The sequence below is a fragment of the Palaemon carinicauda genome, chromosome 28, assembly GCF_036898095.1.
Source record: "Palaemon carinicauda isolate YSFRI2023 chromosome 28, ASM3689809v2, whole genome shotgun sequence".
Lineage (NCBI taxonomy): Eukaryota > Metazoa > Arthropoda > Malacostraca > Decapoda > Palaemonidae > Palaemon > Palaemon carinicauda.
The window spans coordinates 11,418,536-11,443,421 of NC_090752.1; the positions used below are offsets into that span (position 1 = coordinate 11,418,536).

At 40.7% G+C, this 24,886-nt stretch overlaps 1 protein-coding gene across 1 annotated transcript in view; it reads left to right on the plus strand.

Annotated features, from left to right (window-relative positions):
* The window catches only part of LOC137621460 (core histone macro-H2A.1-like), a 69,458-nt gene that overhangs the window by 34,526 nt on the left and 10,046 nt on the right, over positions 1-24,886 (plus strand). Inside the window, exons 6-7 of the mRNA XM_068351784.1 lie at positions 3,693-3,873; positions 18,446-18,620. Of these exons, the coding sequence (XP_068207885.1) occupies positions 3,693-3,873; positions 18,446-18,620 (356 nt within the window). The remainder of the gene's footprint in view (positions 1-3,692; positions 3,874-18,445; positions 18,621-24,886) is intronic.

The following is a 24,886-nucleotide window of genomic DNA, read 5'->3' on the forward strand; positions in this document are numbered from 1 at the left end:
TGACAACACCACAGCCCTGGCTTACATCTTCAAGCAGGGAGGGACTCTTTCGTGGAAGTTGTTCTAGATCGCAAGGGACCTCCTCATCTGGTCAAAAGATCGAAAGCTCACGCTGGTAACGAGGTTCATTCAGGGCGGTATGAATTTCATGGCAGATCGCCTCAGCCGGAAGGGTCAGGTCATCCCCACAGAGTGGACCCTTCACAAGAATGTTTGCAGCAGACTTTGGGCCCTGTGGGGTCAGCCAACCATAGATCTGTTCGCTACCTCGATAACCTAGAGACTCCTGTTGTATTGTTCTCCGATTCCAGACCCTGCAGCAGTTCACGTGGATGCTTTTCTGCTGGATTGGTCCCATCTCGACCTGTATGCATTCCCGCCGTTCAAGATTGTCAACAGGGTACTTCAGAAGTTCTCCTCTCGCAAAGGGACACGGCTGACGTTGGTTGGCTCCGCTCTGGCCCGCGAGAGAATGGTTCATAGAGGTACTGCAATGGCTGGTCGACATTCCCAGGACTCTTCCTCTAGGAGTGAACCTTCTACGTCAACCTCACGTAAAGAAGGTACACCCAAACCTCCACGCTCTTCGTCTGACTGCCTTCAAACTTTCGAAAGACTCTCAAGAGCTAGGGGCTTTTCGAAGGAGGCAGCCAGAGCGATTGCCAGAGCAAGGAGAACATCCACTCTCAGAATCTATCAGTCTCAAGGGGAAGTCTTCCGTAGCTGGTACAAGACCAATGCAGTTTCCTCAACCAGTACCACTGTAACCCAGATTGCTGACTTCCTGTTACATCTAAGGAAAGTAAGATCCCTTTCAGCTCCTACGATCAAGGGTTACAGAAGTATGTTGGCAGCGGTTTTCCGCCACAGAGGCTTGGATCTTTCCACCAACAAAGATCTACAGGACCTCCCTAGGTCTTTTGAGACCTCAAAGGAACGTCGGTTGTCCACTCCAGGCTGGAATCTAGACGTGGTCCTAAGGTTCCTTATGTCATCAAGATTTGAACCTCTCCAATCAGCCTCTTTTTAGGACCTCACATTAAAAACTCTTTTCCTCGTGTGCTTGACAACAGCTAAAAGAGTAAGTGAGATCCACGCCTTCAGCAGGATCATTGTTTTCACATCTGAAACGGCTACATGTTCCTTGCAGCTCGGTTTTTGCTAAACGAGCTTCCTTCACGTCCTTGGCCTAAGTCGTTCGAGATCCCAAGCCTGTCCAACTTGGTGGGGAATGAACTGGAGAGAGTACTTTGCCCAGTTAGAGCTCTTAGGTACTATCTAAAAAGGTCTTAACCTTTACGAGGACAATCAGAAGCCTTATGGTGTGCTATCAAGAAACCTTCTTTTCCAAGGTCTAAGAACTCAGTTTCTTACTATTCAGGCTTCTGATTAGGGAAGCACATTCTCATCTGAAGGAAGAAGACCTTGCTTTGCTGAAGGTAAGGACACATGAAGTGGGAGCTGTGGCTACTTCAGTGGCCTTCAAACAGAACCGTTCTCTGCAGAGTGTTATGGATGCAACCTATTGGAGAAGCAAGTCAGTGTTCGCATCATTCTATCTCAAAGATGTCCAGTCTCTTTACGAGTACTGCTACACCCTGGGACCATTCGTAGCAACGAATGCAGTAGTAGGCGAGGGCTCAGCCACTACATTCCCATAATCCCATAACCTTTTAACCTTTCTCTTGAATACTTTTTATGGGTTGTACGGTCGGCTAAGAAGCCTTCCACATCCTTGTTGATTTGGCGGGTGGTCAATTCTTTCTTGAGAAGCGCCGAGGTTAAAGGTTGTGATGAGGTCCTTTAGTATGGGTTGCAGCCCTTGATACTTCAGCACCTTAGAGTTGTTCAGCCTCCTAAGAGGAACGCTGCGCTCAGTAAGGAAGAAGAACTTATTTAAGGCAGAGTAATGGCTCAAGTCGACTTCCTTACCAGGTACTTATAATTTCATTGTTATTTTGAATAACTGATAATATGAAATACGGGATACTTAGCTTCTTGATATACATGTACACTGGTTTTCACCCACCTCCCTGGGTGTGAATCAGCTACATGATTATCGGGTAAGGTTAATATTGAAAAATGTTATTTTCATTAGTAAAATAAATTTTTGAATATACTTACCCGATAATCATGATTTAATTGACCCACCCTTCCTCCCCATAGAACCAGTGGACCGAGGAAAAATTGAGGTGGTGTCAACAAGAAGTACTGCAGTACCTGGCCACAGGTGGCGCTTGTGAGTACACCCCCCTCTTGTATAGCGATCGGTGGCGTATCCCTTCCGTAGAATTCTGTCGGGCAACGGAGTTGACAGCTACATGATTATCGGGTAAGTATATTCAAAAATTTATTTTACTAATGAAAATAACATTTTGCGTTAAGTACAGTAAACCCGAGTGAGTGAGTGAGTGAGTGAGTGAGTGAGTGAGTGAGTGAGTGAGTGAGTGAGTGAGTGAGCGAATGAGTGTAGCTTAGCTCCCAGGTTATACTTACCCAGAGAAAGAGTGAGTGAGTGTAGCTTAGCTCCCAGGTTATACTTACCTAGAGAGTGAGTGAGTGAGTGTAGCTTAGCTCCCAGGTTATACTTACCTAGAGATTGAGTGAGTGAGTGTAGCTTAGCTCCCAGGTTATACTTACCTAGAGAGTGAGTGAGTGTAGCTTAGCTCCCAGGTTATACTTACCTAGAGAGTGAGTGAGTGAGTGTAGCTTAGCTCCTAGGTTATACTTACCTAGAGAGTGAGTGAGTGAGTGTAGCTTAGCTCCCAGGTTATACTTACCTAGAGAGTGAGTGAGTGAGTGTAGCTTAGCTCCTAGGTTATATTTACCTGGTCTAGTCACAGGAGTTTAGATGTCACACCTTCGCACAAATGGTTCAGGCCGTTAGATCTCTAACAATTTTTGAAAGTTAGCGAGGTGACAGGGTGCACTGTCCACAGCTCATGCGAAGCACAGAGTTGCACCCCACGGCAGAAACCATCCAGTTGTTTTGGGATTTCCACCCACCTAATGGTGAGTCTCCACGGTAAAGAGCTGAATGGTTTGTATTTGATGCCGGAGCAAATAACAAATTTGGAAATAATTTTTATTTTTCCTAACCATACAAACCAAAAGCTATTTACACAGAATGGTCCTGCCATCAACTTCCCGCAGAAGTCCTGCCTGTAGTTACAGGGTGACTAGTTGTTGCTAGTGCGTGTGTGAGCGGGGTGTTTAGTCCTAGCCTCTCTTAACTATTGGTGGGTAGTTCCACCTTGCTAAAAATATTTTTGCTGGTTTCAGCTGTCACTAAAATGTAATCTCCACAGTAAAGAGCTTCAGGTTTGTATGGTTAGGAAGAATACAAATTATTCCCAAATTTGTCATATTTTATTATTTGTTTGATGGTTAACAACCTAATATGATCATCAGTTAGGAACCTTCTGCAGACATAATGAGCTAATTGTGTATACATTTAAAGTAAAAATTATTCTTCCTATTGTGCTTCCTCATTGAATTGATGTCTTAAGTACTGTAACATTATTTCTATGGTTGATTGGCAATACAGTAGAGTATTTTTGGATATTTACAAGTTTTTTTTTTTCTCACTGAAGAACCCCTCAAAAAGAAAAGATATTTTTTTGGAAATTTTAACTCTATACCCTGCAGTTAGTATGATTTTCTGGTTTGATAAATATCTTTATTTTTTCCAGCTGACTGTAATTCAGTCTGATATATCAACTGTTACAGCTGATGCTGTTGTTCATCCGACCAATTCTAATCTGGACTTCCTGGGTGAGGTTGGTCAGGCTTTGAGCAAAGCGGGAGGAAAGGAATTTGTACAAGAAGTGCGGGATTTGGCCAATGGCAGTGGAGCCTTACAATCATGTGATGGTAAATATTTCTTTTTATACATAACATGTCTTTGACAAGATTTTAGTATATTGTAGTACCTCGGTATAAGATTTTAATCCATTCCTGGAACAAGCTCGTAACCCGAAATACTTTTAAAACAAAACAACTTTTCCCATGAGAAATAGATGGAATTCAGTTGATGCATTCCTCATGTCCATAAATGCACATATACACGCATTTTTAAAGGTTTATAATGTTTTATGAAGAGAATATTATAATCCCTAACATTAGAAATTATTAAAAATTTATTCACAATGAAAAATATAAATTATTGATAAATTAACTCGCACTTTACCTTAAAGAAGTCGTGACTGGCACATAGATTAAAGAGAATTAGGGGTTACTGCTTGAAGGGAGAATCTCCCTCCATGAGAATTTATGGTAAAATATTAGTTTTCTTACTTGAATGGCATTCACTATGTCTAATTGAATTCCTTAATTTACTCTTTATGAATGCTTGGTAGTCATTTTACACTTTCTTTCAAATTAAATTTTGACAAGGAACCTATCTAAAGACGACTGCATTTGCTTTTTTGTTCAAATGACTTGAAAGGGGGGTAAAAATCACAGGAATATCCTTTTTCAATATTAAACTTACCCGATAATCATGTAGCTGTCAACTCCGTTGCCCGACAGAATTCTATGGAGGGATACGCCAGCTATCACAATACTAGAAGGGGGTGTAATTACCAGCGCCACCTGTGGCCAGGTACTCAAGTACTTCTTGTTGACACCTCCTCAATTATTCCTCTGTCGTGCTTCCGGCAAGACGTTCTGGGATACGCTTATGTTCTTGGAGTATTTTCACGACTTTGGTGAAGTATTTCTCTTTGATTTCGGCTGTCGCTTTACTGGAAACTTCTATATTAGCTTAGTTAGCTTTTGGAATTAATTTGATTAATTATGGTGACGAGAGAGTATGAACTCTCGTTCACCTTTCAATGGCCGACCCTTCCCTTAAACGGAAGTGTTGGTGTCTAAGAGAGTATAGACTCTCTTTCTTAATTTTGCTTAACTTATAGGCCTCTTCGATTAACTTCCTTTTATTATAAACTCATTAAAATTAATTTTTATATTTGTTTATATTCGACCTTCCTAATAGTAGGCGGTCTTTTACCGAAGTTAATAAACTTTGAGCCCGTCATTTCGGTTTTACCTGTTAACATATTATGCTATTTCCACCACAGTTTGAAAGATTTCAAAGTTGAACTAACGTTTTGTTTTGTCTCTGCAATTGTTGACGTTCAGAACGTTCAACTTGCACTCTATCGTTACGATAGAGAAAGAATGTTCACGGTTTCACGTTGCAGTAAGAGTAACCGTGTCTAGCGTTTTGTTCTTTCTTTCTTAACTTAATGGTTTTGATCCTAATAAAGGAACTTTTCAGTTTTTTCCTTTAACAATAATATGTTTTAACGATATATATGATTGGGCTCTTCTCTCAGGTTCTAAGTCAAGAGAGAGAGAGAGAGAGAGAGATAGAGACGGAGGGAGAAAGAGGATAAACGTTTCATTCAAGCCTGCCAGGCGTACGAGTAACGTCGTTATCGTTTTTGCTCTTCTCCCTAGTCTCTTTAGGGGAAGAAACTAAACGTTTCTAGAGTGATCTAGTGTTTAGTCTCTTTCCAACCACTGAATTATCTTTCATTAGATTTTTCTGTTACATTGTAATTCTGTTTTCGCAATTACTAACTTTGAGAAAGGATAGAATTGCGTATTTCAGGTACAAACCACTTAAAGTTTCGAGTTCAGTGAAATAAGTGCAAACAGAAATCAAAGTGATAAGTGATTAGTGCGTGAGGGTACTTTTGTGCGCGCCAGTCGTCCTCCCAGTCCGGGACCTCTTGCAAGCTCCCAAGCCCAGGGGAGAAGCAATGTCGAAGGGCATAAGGGTTCAGCAGGCCTTGATCGGCGCACAGAAGTATTCTCGGTGGTTGTGGGCGTGTCTTACCGAGACCGTCACTCCCACCCGCAGACGATTGAGCCCTTATTTTGCTCGTCTGCAGAAGAGATTAGGGGAGAAAATAAAGGCAGAGTAACGCTGGTCTCAGGTCTCAAGACCTCTTAAACGTTAAGTCCAGACCTATGCCAGACGTACGAAGTTAAAGTTCACAACCCGAATGCAGTCATTGGGTTAGCTCTGACTCTCCTCAGTCATTAGTTGATTACACTCCGCCTAAGAGGAGTAAGGTTCTGCCACAACAGATCTCTGCTGTTAAGGCTTTACCTCAGCAGAACTTAGTGTCTGCCGACCCCAAGTTAACTCTACTGCAGTCCATACAGTCACAACTTTCGGTCTTGATGCGTGAGTGTCGGGCTGAGAGTGTTGCGCCTCCGCCTCCGCCTACACTCCCCCCCGCCTATGATCGCTCCGCCTGATCACAGTACCTCCTGCCAGGCGTACGATGTTGTGAACTCTACTACAGTCCATGCAAGCACAGCTTTCGGACTTGATGCGTGAGTGTCGGGCTGAGAGTGTTGCTCCTCCGCCTCCGCCTACACTCCCTCCACCTACACTCGCTCCGCCTGATCACAGTACCATCTGCCAGGCGTACGATGTTGTGGACTCTACTACAGTCCATGCAAGCACAGCTTTCGGACTTGATGCGTGAGTGTCGGGCTGAGAGTGTTGCTCCTCCGCCTCCGCCTACACTCCCTCCACCTACACTCGCTCCGCCTGATCGCAGTACCACCTGCCAGCAGTTCCACCTGCCAGGCGTACGATGTTGAGCCACGTGCTGAGTTTGCTGTTCCCTGTGGTGTTCAGCCTCCGCCTTCCTTAAGGCAACCTTTACATTGGGATCAGGAGGATTATACCTCTCTTCCTCCGCCTCCACTTGCTGCTCCACCAGTGATGCAACACTCGGTTGAGGTACAACAACCTCTCCCGTCCATGAGTCAGTCTCCTCAGCTCTTGCTGCAGCGAGCTCAACCCTCCACAAGGCAAGCACCACAACACCTTAGCCTTGCGCCTCAGGAGCCTCAGCTTGCGAGACATTTACCTTGTTCTGCGCAGCCTCTTCCTCATCGCGCTCCGCTCACACCTCAGGAACTGGAACTTGCTACTCCGCTTCCGCCAACCGCTCAGCAAGCGCAACCCTTGGGTTCAACCACTCATGCTAGGAGTCAGCCTCCTCCACCCATGCGCCTTCCTTCTGCTTGTCTTTTATTCAGCCTTTGCAGACTGAGCCTCAGGTGTTCCCTCATCGGAGTCTTGAAGAGGAAACCACAACTATTGTTGTTCCAGCTCGTTCTGACTCTGCTGTTCAGCATACCTTACCTCCATTTTCATACCATGGTTTAAACCCCATGCAAGCATGCATAAAGCACTCTAGCACTGGTCATGGAATTTCTGAGAAATGTTTAACGCCATGCACACGCTCTGCTTTCCTTACAGCAGGCTCTGCTTACAGCAGGCTCTGCTTACTACATGCTCAGCATTCAGCATGCTCTGCATTCAGCATGCTCTGCATACAACATGCTCTGCATACAGCATGCTCTGCATTCAGCATGCTCTGCATACAACATGCTCTGCATACAGCATACTCTGCATACATCATGCTCTGCATACCTTACCGCATGCTTCTCAACACATCTTGGGTTGTTGCCAACTCACTAGACTGTCAAGCAGTTTCATAACGTTGCCTTCTAGTCTGCTGCTTTTGCACCAGTGAACCCTCACTCAGAGAACTTAGCTTTTCTAGGATAAGGTCCCTGTAGATGAGAAAGTTCTTTTCTCCCTCCTTCTGATATTCCCTTGAGGACTCTGTCATTTGGAGGGAGCCTTTAGCTGCATAACCTCTTATGGACTTTTATTTAAGCATAACATGCTTACAGGGAAGGTAATGGTTCCACTTCAGCCACTAATCCCGTCTGTTACCACACCTGCTCCCATAGACCTTGAGCTGTGTTGCATGACATGCAGTCCAAGCTTAGTCCTTGTTAGAGGATTTTTTGTTTACGGAGTCAATGCGTCACGGGGAAGACATTCAACAACCAACAGAAGGGACTTGTTGTGACGCAGTGCGGCAACCTCAGCAACCCGTTAAGGAGTTGTCTGTACGACCCAGACAGTCTAGACAGATTCGGGTTGTCACTGTACTTCCTCGCTTGCCCATGATTGACAGTTTACAGACTGTGCAGCAGTATCATGATCTTGTGTCCGGCTCCGTCAGACGACTGGCTTTTAAGAGCTCCCACAAGTCGTCGCTGTCTGGAGATTTTCAAATGGACTATGGATCTGACCAAGGAACTGGGCCTCCTGGTCAATTTTGAGGAGTCTCAGCTCGTTCCATCCCAGACCATTGTCTCCTTGGGTATGGATCTTCAGAGTCGAGCTTTTCGGACTTGTCCGTCGGCCCCAAGGATCTTCCAAGCCCTAGAATGCATCCAGAGCATGCTGAGAAGGAACCGATGCTTAGTCAGGCAGTGGATGAGTCTAACAGGGACACTTTCATCGCTGGCCCTGTTCATCGAGTTAGGGAGACTCCACCTCCGCCCCCTTCAGTATCATCTAGCTGCTCACTGGATAAAGGACATGACGCTAGAGACGGGCTCAGTTCCTGTTTCCGAAGAGATGAGGTCTACTCTAACGTGGTGGAAGAACAGCATTCTTCTCAAGGAAGGTCTACCTTTGGCTGTTCAGACCCCCGACCACCGTCTCTTCTCGGACGCATCGGACACGGGCTGGGGTGCGACACTGGACGGACAGGAATGCTCGGGAACATGGAATCAGGAGCAAAGGACACTTCACATCTATTGCAAGGAGTTGTTGGCAGTTCATCTGGCCTTGATAAACTTCAAGTCCCTCCAGCTTAACAAGGTGGTGGAGGTGAACTCCGACTACACCACAGCCTTGGCTTACATCTCCAAGCAGGGAGGGACTCATTCGAGGAAGTTGTTCGAGATCGCAAGGGACCTCCTCATTTGGTCAAAAGATCGAAAGCTCACGCTGGTAACGAGGCTCATTCAGGGCGATATGAATGTCATGGCAGATCGCCTCAGCCGGAAGGGTCAGGTCTTCCCCACAGAGTGGACCCTTCACAACAATGTTTGCAGCAGACTTTGGGCCCTGTGGGGTCAGCCAACCATAGATCTATTCGCTACCTCGATGACCAAGAGGCTCCTCTTGTATTGTTCTCCGATTCCAGACCCAGCAGCAGTTCGCGTGGATGCCTTTCTGCTGGATTGGTCCCATCTCGACCTGTATGCATTCCCGCCGTTCAAGATTGTCAACAGGGTACTTCAGAAGTTCGCCTCTCACAAAGGGACACGGCTGACGTTGGTTGCTCCCCTCTGGCCCGCGAGAGAATGGTTCACCGAGGTACTGCAATGGCTGGTCGACGTTCCCAGGACTCTTCCTCCTAGAGTGGACCTTCTGCGTCAACCTCACGTAAAGAAGGTACACCCAAACCTCCACGCTCTTCGTCTGACTGCCTTCAGACTATCGAAAGACTCTCAAGAGCTAGAGGCTTTTCGAAGGAGGCAGCCAGAGCGATTGCCAGAGCAAGGACGACATCCACTCTCAGAGTCTATCAGTCTTAATGGGAAGTCTTCCGAAGCTGGTGCAAGGCCAATGCAGTTTCCTCAACCAGTACCACTGTAACCCAGATTGCTGACTTCCTGTTACATCTAAGGAACGTAAGATCCCTATCAGCTCCTACGATCAAGGGTTACAGAAGTATGTTGGCAGCGGTTTTCCGCCACAGAGGCTTGGATCTTTCCTCCAACAAAGATCTACAGGACCTCCTTAGGTCTTTTGAGACCTCAAAGGAACGTCGGTTGTCCACTCCAGGCTGGAATCTAGACGTGGTCCTAAGGTTCCTAATGTCATCAGGATTTGAACCGCTCCAATCAGCCTCTTTTAAGGACCTCACATTAAAAACTCTTTTCCTCGTGTGCTTAGCAACAGGTAAAAGAGTAAGTGAGATCCACGCCTTCAGCAGGAACATAGGTTTCACATCTGAAACGGCTACATGTTCCTTGCAGCTCGGTTTTTTGGCTAAAAACGAGCTTCCTTCCCGTCCTTGGCCTAAGTCGTTCGAGATCCCAAGCCTGTCCAACATGGTGGGGAACGAACTGGAGAGAGTACTTTGCCCAGTTAGAGCTCTTAAGTACTATCTAAGAAGGTCAAAACCATTACGAGGACAATCAGAAGCCTTATGGTGTGCTATCAAGAAGCCTTCTCTACCAATGTCTAAGAACTCAGTTTCTTACTACATCAGGCTTCTGATTAGAGAAGCAAATTCTCATCTGAAGGAAGAAGACCTTGCTTTGCTGAAGGTAAGGACACATGAAGTGAGAGCTGTGGCTACTTCAGTGGCCTTCAAACAGAACCGTTCTCTGCAGAGTGTTATGGATGCAACCTATTGGAGAAGCAAGTCAGTGTTCGCATCATTCTATCTCAAAGATGTCCAGTCTCTTTACGAGTACTGCTACACCCTGGGTCCATTCGTAGCAACGAATGCAGTAGTAGGCGAGGGCTCAGCCACTACATTCCCATAATCCCATAACTTTTTAACCTTTCTCTTGAATACTTTTTATGGGTTGTACGGTCGGCTAAGAAGCCTTCCACATCCTTGTTGATTTGGCGGGTGGTCAATTCTTTCTTGAGAAGCGCCAAGGTTAAAGGTTGTGATGAGGTCCTTTAGTATGGGTTGCAGCCCTGTATACTTTAGCACCTTTGAGTTGATTCAGCCTCCCAAGAGGAACGCTGCGCTTAGTAAGGAAGACGATCTTATTAAAGGCAGAGTAACGGTTCAAGTCGACTTCCTTACCAGGTACTTATTATTTCATTGTTATTGTGGATAACTGATTATATGAAATACGGGATACTTAGCTATCCTTTAGTCTTGTACACTGGTTTTTCACCCACCTCCCTGGGTGTGAATCAGCTACATGATTATCGGGTAAGTTTAATATTGAAAAATGTTATTTTTATTAATAAAATAAATTTTTGAATATACTTACCCGATAATCATGATTTAATCGACCCTCCCTTCCTCCCCATAGAGAACCAGTGGACCGAGGAATAATTGAGGAGGTGTCAACAAGAAGTACTTGAGTACCTGGCCACAGGTGGCGCTGGTAATTACACCCCCTTCTAGTATTGTGATAGCTGGCGTATCCCTCCATAGAATTCTGTCGGGCAACGGAGTTGACAGCTACATGATTATCGGGTAAGTATATTCAAAAATTTATTTTATTAATAAAAATAACATTTTTTTGTGTTCTTGCTTGTCTTGTTTGTACTTGTCCACAAAAAATATGTATGTGGAGAGAAATGTTTGCTCGCAGACCGAAACAATGATCATATACCGATATGGAATTTCATGCTCATATACCAAAATGCTTGTATACTGAGTTTCTTGTAAACCAAAGTATTGCTGTATTATAAGATATCATTTGATTGTTTTCATTGTGATATAATCTACTTTATTTTTGCATCATCAGTCTTAGAGGCAAATATATGAAAGTGGTCAGATAAACATTTCCTTTTATTGCTTTATCAGGGATAAATTTTTATGAAATACAGTATATAAAATATGATGAAAATGTATATTTTAGGAACCCATTTACTGTACTGTGATCCCATTGGACTTTTACGTATAAATCCTTTTTCTGTGAGATTTATCCAGATGGCTTGAAATCCACAGTAAATGTTATTTGCATATAAAATAATAATCTGACTTGCTATTTGGTAATGTAGATTGGAATAATTGAAGTTTTTTCCTTTTAAAAATTAAAGTTCTGAGCTTAAGCCAATTACTATGGCTATCCTTCATACTCTACTATTTCCAAACCTCATCTTTTAAATAAATGTCTTGGTTTTATGCAGTGGAGAATCTTATGATATTTAAAGCAGTATGACTTGCCTTTGAATTATTCATGAGAAAACTATATTAAGACATTTTATCCCATCTTCCAATTAACCTGTCTCATGCACTTTTGTGTCCTCTCAGGCTGTTTCATATAATTCCCTATATTGGGAAATATGACAATCATCCACTGCTATTTTCAGGTTCTAATATACAATATCTATGATAATGTTAGTCAACATCTAAGGTAAGTTAGCTATCACCTGAATGACATCTCATAGTGTACAAACACGCAAACAGCAGACCAGGTGGGCGGTATTTTGATGCTATTATTGCTGAAGACAAGTGGTACTTACAAACTTTGTGTGAACAAGAACTAGAATATGATATTACCTATTAATAGATTAAATTGTGTTGTCACATAAAGTAGAATTTTGCAATAATGGACCCATTTCTGATGGATTCTGGATAAAATGGACCAAATCCAGATACTGTAATCATATTCTTGTTCAGGTGGCATTTTAAAGGTCACTGTAAGCAGTCAGGGATAGGTCTTCAAGTTACAAATGAAATCCATTCTTACGATACGTCGTAAGCCATTTTCGTTGTAAGTTGGATTTTATATACTTAGCATACTGTATGTACATACATAACATACTTTGTGTTTATATAATACACTTTAGATAATGTATATGAGTAGTCGTTGACTTACGACCTATGCGACTTACGACTGTTCAACTTTACAACTGTTTTTTCACTGTGATGACGTCACAAGTCTGTCGGAAATAGTACACTACTAGGACTACTATTTCCTTAGAAATAATCTATTTTCTTATATAAAAGTTAATTAATTTATCTTGGTAAGGTAGTATTTTATTTTACTGTTAATATACAAGGTTGGTCGTGCAGACGAGTGTTGTTCACTACAGTATTATGCACCCAACCACCTAGCGAGGTGGGCGGGCGACCCCTTCTGGGTATGGCAGAGTTGGATGCCCCCTGGATCTGAAACTCGGTCGGACTCCGTCCTCAAGGTAGTATAACACGTCTTGTTCTTACACTCTCTCCCTCCTCTAACCTCATCCTGTGAACACGATTTCCCACAGGATTGGATATGCGAAGGAACTGGCCCTTATTACCAAAATCCGGAGCTTGCTGGAGAAGCGTGCTTCAGGAGCCCCGTCACGGATTTCCAGCCTCCTTCAATCACCCTTCCCTCGTAGATAAGGCATCTAGAGGCTGGAGACTGGTCATACATCTTGGCTTCAAACGGGTTTGTTCAACAAGTCTTGTGGAAGATAGATGTAGCCTGATGGTCAGACAGTAGCGTACCTCCAGATCCCCTTTCATCTATCCTCCAATTAGTACTTGAGGCTCATACACTGCAAAAATGTACCAGTTCAAGGGGCTGTTCCTCGGCCTGTCCACAGCACTGTAAATTCTCACTCGAAGATTTTCCCTAGTGGTAGCTTGGGGACATCGCTTAGAAGACTTGCTGATGCTAGCATAATCGAGGGAAGTTCTTCTCCCTCATCAAGACAGACTCCTCATTTATTGCCAAGAATGGGCAGTCATGGTAAGTCTGAGAAGTCCTCTTTGCAACCGATGCAAATCTGGTATACTTAGGGATGAATATACACTATCTAGGCAGTCTTGCTATCTTTAACAGGATTGGAAAGATTGAAATGAATAGGGGAACTGTTTTGAAGATGAGACGAATTGCCAACAATTGTTGGCAGAGGCTGCTAGGACACTGCGCATCTTTGAGAGGCCCCGATTCCCAACAGCTGTTTCCGCACTCACTCTCTCCAGTGGCAGCTGAAGACATTCTGGTCTTAGCACAAAGACCCTCTGGATCTACTGAACCCTATAGGGTCAGAGCAGTAGAGAGACTTGCAGTGGTGGGTATCAGATGCCAACCTACTCTGGATCAGATCTCTTTCCTCCCCTGAGATGGATGCTCATTACGGATACATCAAAAGAAATGGGGTGAGGTGTCTCCTATTGCTCCTTACTATCTCCGGATGGGGGTCCAAAGCCAAGCAACACTGCCACATAAACCTCCTGGAATGAGAGCAACATTTTAGCTCTTAAACTCTACCAACAGCTCTTTACAGGACTCATGATTAACGACAACACCACAGTGATGGCTTACAAATACAAGGAGGGACATACTTTTCTCACCCCCTCTGCCATCTGGCTGTGAAGATAATCAGATGGATGGAAGACAACTTGGTGACCTTCTCAGCCTGTTTCATACCGGTGTAATGCTTCCCAGTACTAGATCCCTAAGCGTTATGACAAAAGGCTTTTCAACATATGGGGGCCAACCCAGACGTCTATGCATCCCCCCCTTTTGCCTAAAAAGGAGGCTTCTGAACAAAGTTTGGTTATTTCATAACCTATCTATGACCTTAATAGCTCTGATGTGGTAGCATGTAGAAGGGTTTCCAAATCTTCCAAACCACTTTGCAAAGGCACCCAGGGAACTCCCTACACTTCCTGAGCTACTCAGACAACCACATGTTCAGATTTTCATAGACAAGTAGGTTCGCTACGTCTTTGGGCTTGGAAGTTATCCTACAACTCCTTACTGCACGAGGTTTTTCTGCAACAAATTGCGAGGAGAATGGCTTGATACCTCAGAGAGTCATCTATTGATGTCTTCCAAACGAAGTGGACTATCTTCTGTGGTTGGTGTCGTGGAAGGGGCATCTCTCCACTCCGTCCCACTAGTTCAACATCAGTGGATTTATTGTTATACCTCAGGGAGGAAAAACTCGGTTCAGTGTTGGTGGTTAAAGGCTATCATTCAACCTTAAGCTTTTCTTATAAATTAAATGCAATTGACATTTCCTCCTCGACGAAAGTCTCTCTCCTCATACAAAGTGACACAACTTTGTCCCCTAGTTTAATGTAAAGACTCAAAATCTGGCTGTAGTGGATACTAGATCTAGGCCCTTCCAATTGAGAGTCTCCATACTGTAACAAATGATAAAGATCAACTGTAATTATGCCCTGTAAGCGCGCTGTGTAAATACCTTAAACGAACTGCTTGAGCTCGACCACAGATCAATAGACTTTTTTCCCAGAACAGGTAAAGTCCAGAGGAGGGTTACCAGGAGTTCAATCTCTTCCTGGATCAGAAAAGTCATCGAATGAGCCCTCCAAGCGGACTCGCTTTTTCTTGACCGTAGTTATAGAGCTCATGATGTTGGGCATTAGAACATCCCTGCTGTTCAAGAGAATTTCAATGGGATGCAGGTCTTACAGGTGAGCGTTTGAAACGTCTGTGTACTTTCACCGCTTCAACACATTCGCCATAGGTCCTGTGGTGGATGCATAAATTGTGATCAACACCTCAGCTCCCTAGTAGCACAAGGAGCAGTTGGTGGATGGCAGATGTTACCCAGCTGTAAGTCGAGTATGATAGGTAAAGGACTGGCCTTTCACCTTTCATTCTCCCCTCTCTTGGGACTTGAGCAAACCATGGAACATTGCAAACTGACCTCTTCTGACTGTAGGTGGGTATCTGACTGTATCCTAATATAGGCATTATATTGTTACGTCCCTGTTCTCCCAGTTAGGTGGGAGTCGGGTTATGTCCAGGTAAAAAAAGCCTAGCTTCAAGTGAAGTCTAATCTTGAAGTGTCACATTCACACAATTGCTCAGGCTGTTATCTCTCGTTAGGAGTTACCAAGGTGATGGTGTGTACTCTTTCACAGCTCATACGAAGCATAAGAGTCACACCCTGGGTCAAGGCCCACCCAGTTGGTCTTAGACTTTCACCCACCTAAGCGGAAGTCTCCGTAGCAAAGAGCTGAAAAATTTCTATTTGGTGCCAGAACCAATGACCGATTTGGAAATAATTTGTATTTTTCCTAACCGTACAAACCTGAAGCTCTTGACACATACTGGCCCTTGGTCACCTACCCCCAGGAACTCCTGCCTGCAATTGAAAAGTGGCTTGTGTTGGCCACTGCATGTGTGAGTGGGGTGGTGGGTCTACCTCTCACTGCCCTCCGCTATCCAACAGAGGGGAGTAACACCTCGATAAAAGTTTTGCGGATAGTTTCTGCTATCGCCGAGATGTACCTCCATAGTAAAGAGCTTCAGGTTTGTATTATAAGGAAAAATACAAATTATTTCCAAATTTGTCATATTTATCTACTTCATGAATGCTTTTTGTAGAGTTAAATAAATTGCAGATGGTTAGTTTACTGGATTATTTTAATTGCTGTTGTTTGGAACATAGGAGTAGGGTGTTGGCCGCCAATTTTGTTTTGGTTCATCATGACCAGCGTAATCAACTGATCAGCTGAGGCACAACACGCTCTCTCTCTCTCTCTCTCTCTCTCTCTCTCTCTCTCTCTCTCTCTCTCTCTCTCTCTCTCTCTCTCTCTCTCTCTCTCTCTCATATATATATTTATATATAGTACAGTACTGTAAATATAATAAAATACTGTAACTTATGTTTTTAAACCTTTTCTTATGCATTGGTGTACAATACTGTAATATTTTATTATAAGTTATTACTTTAACATACTGCTGGGTAATGTATACATTACAAAATAGTAGATAAATTTGATATACTTTATTGGTTTACTTTATTGTATATATGAAAAGACTATTTTTCACGGTAAAGTATTGGGTTGTCACGACCGACGGAATCGTCTACATTATACAAAACACACAGTGTATTAAATATATATTAGAGTACATTTTACTGTATTAGATAAAATAAACGATAAAATATCCACCTGTAAATCACGTTGTATACTTTGACATCAGAAATGGCCAGTTCTGATGTTGTAGTGTACAATACTAAAATATTCATTTGTAAATTAGTATGGTGATGTACTGCTTGGTGAAGTATACAGTACAAAACAGTAAATAAATTTGATTTAGAATATGAAATCATTTACCTTACAAATGTACATTTATATTACCCAAAACAATCAAATATATACAGTAGTACAGTGCATTGTACTGTAAATATTTGGTAAAGAAAACAATAAAATACTGTAAATTACATTTTCAAACCATTTTCTTGCGGTAACAGAGATATGATGAAGGGAGACAAATTAGCTGACACCTGGGATAATTTGTCGTCATCGGATAACAGTGTCGTCTTATAAATTGTGCCTATTGTTGAACTATTTACTTGGTATGCACGCACAATATTTGCCATCTTCTCATCGCTATCTAGTTTCTTGATAAACGCTAATTTAATTTCCAGTGATCTTTACTACCATTATCACCACTAATCTTGCACTTCATTGCATTACCACTAGCAATCTGCTTATCAGCCATAGTTAATGTTATTGTAATTTACGGAAATAAAGCAAAAATACAGCGAAAGTAATACACAGAAATAGATACAATGATCACAATAGCAAACATAATTGATTTTGAATAAAGCGGGTCGATGCTGAACAGGCTGTGTGGTGGCGGCGGCATCAAGACCCAGTCAAAAGTGGTGCTGATTTCAAAATTATAAAAATATTTTGTCTTGTGTTAGTTTGCATTCATAAATCGTATACACATACCACGAGGACTGACTGTCAAATGTAAATACTGTAATAAAATTTACAGTACAGTCGGTGAATTACGTGTTTTATTTAGGGTGATAGTCGATCGCATGTGGTCAGTGGTTAGTTTATTAGGATAGTTATGAGTTTACTGACTCTAGGTCACCAGTATCAGGCTGTTTTTCAGTCCTTGTTGTGGTCTCTGTCACCTAACCCTCGCAAAAATCGAGGGCTAACTATAGTGTTACCAGGGGTTGTATGTAATAAAAGGCAATGTATACCGTATGTATTACTCTTTCTGTGTAATGATAAAGTTCACTGTTAGATTTTCTGTTGTCTATCCAAAGGCAGCCTCCCTCACTACCCTTACCTATAGAATATACTGTTGGTATGCAGCGTGAAGGCATCTTAGTACAAGGTTTAGGAATGTACATTATATGCCTATTGTTTTTATGCCTTTTCAACTTACATATTGCCACCATTGTGATTGTATGGGTATGCTAGTAATAATGAGGATGATGAAGTAAAATGATACAGACAATACCTGACTAGAGACATTACATTAGATAAATGTTTCAAAGTGATGACATTGTGAATGGTGGTGATGATGGCGGCTATGTACAGACTACTAATTAGAGTAAGATACTAATATTAAACTTTTGTAAAGGTAGAGTACTGCATAATATGCTGTATATATCCAATATATACATCTCGACAGTAAATCATCTGTGGGCTGTGGATCATACATTCATTAACTTGCATTGTAATAAATTCTAAACTTTTGTTTTTATTAACTTGCTTTCTCAATACTTTATGTACATGATTATATTCAAATCCAGTTTTGGAGCTATTTTATCTCATTTCTTATAGTTGTCAATTACCTTTATGATACTGTATTTTCAAGTCTTGATCTTTATATTAATCTCTGGCAGTATTGTTCAATTAGCTTAATGTGTATTCGAAGTGGCTGACTGGGTTGCATAAGGTATACCTTAGCAAGGAGTAAGGTTTCAAAGTAAAAGTTGAGGGGTCAATGTGCCTAAGGGACAATCCAGATAATGTTAGAATTAAATTGGTATTTACATTGCTTAGTACACTTGGGAAGGTGAATGGATGATCGAATGAAGGAATAACAGATGACTGAACTCTTTGATAAGTGTGTGCATAATTTTTATGTTCTGATGTAATTGTATTTTTTACAGTTGCTGTTTGCAATGGCTTCAAGCTTCCAGCCCGATGGGTTATTCATGTCAATGGGCCAACTACTGGTGACACAGATGCTTTTGAAAAGTTAGAACGCTGTGTCAGGAACTGTCTTGTGCTTGCCGACACAAGGAACTTGAAGTCATTGGCATTGCCTTCCATTGGTAGTGGAAAGTGAGTAAAGATTTTTCATTTCCAGTTTTACTGATAAGACCATATTTTTAATTTCAATTTTATGTGCAGTACAATGGAATTGCCCTTTTTTTGTGCTTGTGTGAGAGATGTTTTAGTGTTTTTGCAGTAGGTGAAGATTTTTGGATTGAGATCTTAATTTTATTGGGTATTGTCATTGGTTCATGTATATTTGCTTTGGCATTTCACCTACACAACATTTACCTTTTGATATTCTGTCCACTGATTGAATACCAATAATAATGGTGATGTGGCAGTTTGATAGCAGTGTGTGGTTCCTCTGGTTTGATCACTTCTAATATTAAACAAAAAGGTATCTTACAACGTATGGAGACAGGAATTCTTGTAATAAAATTCGGACTGATGCTGCCGGAGAATATAGTAATCTGCAGTTTTGTACTTTTCAGTTGGTAGTAAAGATTGAGGCTTACGTTGAATTGCATTCTAAATTTACAAATGAGGCTGTTGGTGGTATTAAAAAAAAAGAAGGGTATTTCTATCACCTATCCAGTTTAGATTTAGAAAAATTCACTCAACTGATATGTTGATACGACTGGAATCCTCTATTTGTGAAGCATTTGTTTCCAAACACCACCATGCAAGTCTTTTTTTTACCTTGAAAAGGCATATGATACTGCATGGAGATATGGTATACTTAAAACCATTCATGAATTGGAATTAAAAGGAGAGCTACCATTGTTCATTCAAGAATTCGTTTCACATAGATTTTTTCAAGTGAGAGTGGGGGAAACTCTCAGATAGGAAATGACAGGAAGAAGGAGTTCCCAGGGTAGTGTGCTAAGTGTAACCCTATTTGCATTAGCCATTAATGGAATATCCCCCATCATTCCCAAAAATATTCTCTTAACATTATTTGTCGATGATCTCTCCATATCATTTACCGGATCTAGAATGTCGGTGGTTGAGAGATTACTACAACTCTCCATTTCTGTCGTATTCGGGGAGTACATCCAGACCCGGATATATACACCAATGATCAACGGATCCAATGTATAAGTGAGGCTAGATTTTTAGGATTGATATTTGATTGTAGGCTTACATGGGTTCCTCACTTGAAAGCTTTAAAAGTAAAGTGTCTCGAGGCTTTGAATCTTTTAAAGGTTTTGTCCCATACATCATGTGGGGCAGACCACAAAACTATTTTGAAGTTATACAAGTCGTTAATTTTTTTTTTAAAATTAGTTATGGGTGTGAAATATACTCCTCAGCCACCCAAAGTCAACTAAAGATTTTAGACTCTCTACACCATACTGGTATCAGATTGGCCCTGAGAGGCTTTAGAACCTCCCCTATCCCAAGCCTCCTTGTTGACGCTGGAGAGTTACCTTTAGACCTTTATTGAAAGTCTTTTATTGTTTGGTATTGGGTTAGGTTGCAAAGACTCCCTAATTCTTTAGCCTTTCAGACTACAAGCCTTGTAAGGAACTCAACATACTTTGAGTTGCACCCAAAATCTCCTCAACCCTATGGTTTCTGGGTGAAACAGTTACTAAAAAGTCTTGATATAATTAGAAGCAAGGTGCCTCCATTTATGATATCAAATTCTCCGTGTAAATTACCAGAGATATCTTTAATAATTATTTTATTGGTGTTAAAAAGAATATGACTGACTTAGAAGCCAGATCTTTTTGATGGAACATATTGCAGAACATTGCGAAGCAACTTTAATATATACTGATGGCTCCAAATCAGATGCTTGCGTTGGATTTGGAGTATATAGTAATGGTTTTAATTGTATAGGGGCACTTCCTCTAACAGCTTCCATGTTTACTGCCAAACTGTATGGCATACTAACCGCTATTGCTATTTAATGAAATAGTGCTAGAGGCTGAGGGCAATTTTACCATTTTTAGTGATGCAAGGAGTGTCCTTCAAGCTTTAGAAGTTTTTGATTCATGTGACCCTTTAGTTTTAAAGGTTTTAGAATGGCTTTTTATTATTGGACTGAGAGGTATGACTGTTCGATTTTGTTGGGTTCAGCCCATGTAGGTGTGTCTGGGAATGAGAAGGCAGGTTTACTGGCAAAGAATGCTGCATCCAAGTTGCTACCAAGAAGGTGTTCCATTCCCTGTAATGATTTCGTACCTACCATCAAGAAATTATTTTATAATAATTGGCCACAGCATTGGGACAGTTGAGATGGAAATAAGATAAGCGAAATAAGAAATGTCACATCTCCCTGGAGGTATAACATGATGCCCCAAAAGTGGGAGACTTCTCTTTGCTGTCTCTGCTTTCGTCATACTGGGTTGTCACACGAGTTTTTGATGACTAGGCAACATCAGCCAAATTACGATGAATGTTTGGTACCCATGGCAATGAGACATTTGTTGATCGAACACCCCACTTATTGTATCGAAAGAAATAGATATCTGTTTGAGGCTCAATGGGAGGATGGAGGGTTCATCCTTGCCAAGATTCTCGGACATGTTGTACCATATTAGTGGTATTTTTAAATTTATTTCAGAAGCAGGTCTTCTGAAAGCTATTTAACTGCTATAAGGACAGTCTTGCTTTTATTGTATTTAATTGAATTACCATTTATTTATTTCTTTATTTATAACGAATATCTGGGTCAATGACCTTAAGGGGACCGTCCGCTATGTCCGCCATTTTTTTTCCTAATGATCCAAATTACACAATTTCTATATATGTTTTAGACACATATAATACCTTCATCATATAAAAATTTCAAGTCATTTGATCAAAAACTTTTGGATTTATGAGCAAAAATCATGATTTTAAAAAAATATTTAGGTACATTTTTCCCCAATACTATAATACCAATTGTATTGAAACTTATACCACAAAAACTACTCTAACAACCGAACAATTCTGTCAGACAGAATTTTGATTTTCCTTTCTGTTTTTTTTTAATGAATTTTTATTTTTTTTCCTCGTCTAGACGGAAAATAATCGTGAAAAAAAATGTAAAACGAAAATCAAAATTTTGTCTGACAGAATTGTGAAATTTTTATTCTTCTTTTCAACGATATCTTTTTCTCTAATATCGAACAACAAATAAGTGAGAAAAATGTACCTAAGTGGGAATAAGTATGTTTTTGAGTTATGAGCTCCCAAAGATTTGCAGCAAGCTTTCGCTTCTTTTCTAAAAGAAATCAAGATAGTATTATTATGATAACTTTTATTGTTCATTCCTACATAAATGCACCCTAAAGGAGGTATTTGAACCCTCAGTTTACTATTCCTATGTTATGAGTTGCCAGTGATCTCTAATTGTTGCCAGTGTTTTAGTTAGCAGGTTTCAGCATTGTACTCTTATCCATGTTTCCCTCTTTCTTGGTTCTTTTTTCTTGTTCTCCACTTACTTTTTGTTCTTTCTATCACCTTATGTAACATTGGCATTGCTATAAAATTCCAGAGGACGTTGTGAAAGCACAATCAACATACGAACTTCAAGTAAATAAACACATGCATTATAATTTCTATATGTCTTTGGAAACTTTGTGATGTGTTCGTAGGTGGTAGTTTTCATTCACCTACCCTCTACCAATGCCTTTCATTTCTGCCAGAGGTACGAGATTTCGAAACATGAGAGAGAGAGAGAGAGAGAGAGAGAGAGAGAGAGATACAAGTATTTGTATAAATAGCAGGGGTATATAATTCGAGAGAGAGAGAGAGAGAGAGAGAGAGAGAGAGAGAGAGAGAGAGAGAGAGAGAATACAAGTACTGTATTTGTATAAATAGCAGGGGTATATAATTCGAGAGAGAGAGAGAGAGAGAGAGAGAGAGATAAGTATATTTTACAAGGGTATACGAACAAATGAAAAAGAGATTCATTCTATTATCTAATAAAAGGATGTACAGAGAGAGAGAGAGAGAGAGAGAGAGAGAGAAGTACTTTTTACAAGGGTATACGTACAAATGAAAAAGAGATTCATCCTATTATAAAATAAGATGATAGAGAGAGAGAGAGAGAGAGAGAGAGAGAGAGAGATAAGAATTTTTGCAAGGATATACGAACAAATGAAAAAAGAGATTCATTCTATTATCTAATAAAAGGATGTACAGAGAGAGAGAGAGAGAGAGAGAGAATACAAGTATTTGTATAAATAGCAGGGGTATATAATTCGAGAGAGAGAGAGAGAGAGAGAGAGAGAGAGAGAGAGAGAACTACGCATCTGTCACTCAGTCTTGCAGACGACGCCATAAGGATGACGTCATCATTTAAAGACCGCTATTTTCATTGTTTGGAAAAATTATTGACTATTTGTTCTTTCTACAACCTTAGGTAACATTGGCCTTGCTATAATGTTCCCGAGGGCGTTGTGGAAACACAATGTACATACGAACTTCAAGTAAACAAACGCATACATTATAACTTCTATACATCTTTGGCATCTTTGGCTTCTGTTTTCTTGTTCTCCACTTACTTTTTGTTCTTTCTATCACCTTATGTAACATTGGCATTGCTATAAAATTCCAGAGGACGTTGTGAAAGCACAATCAACATACAAACTTCAAGTAAATAAACACATGCATTATAATTTCTACATGTCTTTGGAGACTTTGTGATGTGTTCGTAGGTGGTAGTTTTCATTCACCTAACCCTCTACCAATGTCTTTCATTTCTGCCAGAGGTACGAGATTTCGAAACATGAGAGAGAGAGAGAGAGAGAGAGAGAGAGAGTTGAACATTGTTATTATAGTATTTGTATAAATGGGAGTTTTAAATAATTCGAGAGAGAGAGAGAGAGAGAGAGAGAGAGAGAGAGAGATAAAAGTATTTGTATAAATGGCAGTGGTAAATAATTCGAGAGAGAGAGAGAGAGAGAGAGAGAGAGAGAGAAACTGCGCACCTGTCTAACTCAGTCAGGCAGACGATGCCATAAGGATGACGTCATCATTTAAAGACCGCTATTTTCATTGTTTGGAAAAATTATTGACTATTTGTTCTTTCTACAACCTTAGGTAACATTGGCCTTGCTATAATGTTCCCGAAGGCGTTGTGGAAACACAATGTACATACGAACTTCAAGTAAACATAGGCATACATTATAACTTCTATACATCTTTGGCAACTTTGGCTTCTGTTATTGTAGTAGACTTCGTTCATCTACACTCTACAAATGCCTTCCATTTCTGCCAGACGTACGATAGATCGAAATATAAGTGAAAAATCGCTATATATATGCAAAATTACACACAAAGACGATTTTGTCAAAACTAAGTCATGCAGACGACACAGTAGGGATGACGTCATCATTTAAAAACCTCTATATCTTCGTTATTTGTAAAAATAATGGGTTGAAACTTCTGGAGAGCATGTACGATATGTTTCTCTATACAGAGAGACAATAAAACGATTTTTGAATTTTTCAAGTTGGTATGCCAAAATACCAACCCGGACGGTCCCCTTAAATGTCAGGATGCCAGATAACTCATAATCAATCAATCAATCCAAGAAAAATATACCGTAATACTATGGAACTTTGGTTGTAGGAAGGGTTGAATATTTAGCATATACTGTAAAGAAATTAATGGAGGTGATGAGAAAAAAAAATATCTGAAAAAAATATTTATCAGATTCTTCAAACATCTTAATTGTTGAATGTTTCATCATAACTCATCAGTAATGCAGTTGGCCCTGATCGGCATATTTGATGATTACACGAAGATTTAACATAAAAAGTGGATTACAGGCCCTATATCCGAGTGGTCGCCCAATTTGTTCTTTTTTCTCCTTAAATACTCAAACCTTCATTGGTAGTATATAGCCTCAATAAAAGCTGGAACAGCCAGAATAGGGCTGTTATCAAGAAAGTTAATGTTAGTTACCTGGCAAGAGGAAAAGGACACCTCATCAGAGCTCTTGCTAACAATTTATTTTTTACCATCACCCAGTGTAAAGTACTGTTTGTGTGTGTGTACATTTATCATTCTTATCTCGACCTATAATATGCATTCTATTGTTCCCTGAAGATAATAGAATATTGTTGTATTTCCTTAAAGACTTGACCTTACCTTTTACTAAAACACATTTCTCCAATTTGATATCTTCAGCGTTTATTTTGAGCAATAGAAATCTGCTGCATATAAATTTAAAAAAGTCAACATTTCTTATGATGCCCTATGTTACACATGGTATAAATTACTGAGCTTAGTGGCTATTTAAGGTTTGGGGTGATGAAAAAAAATATAAGGAAATGCTGTATAGTATTTGTTGATATATTTGTGTTTTTATTCTCAATTCTTGTAGTGGTTTA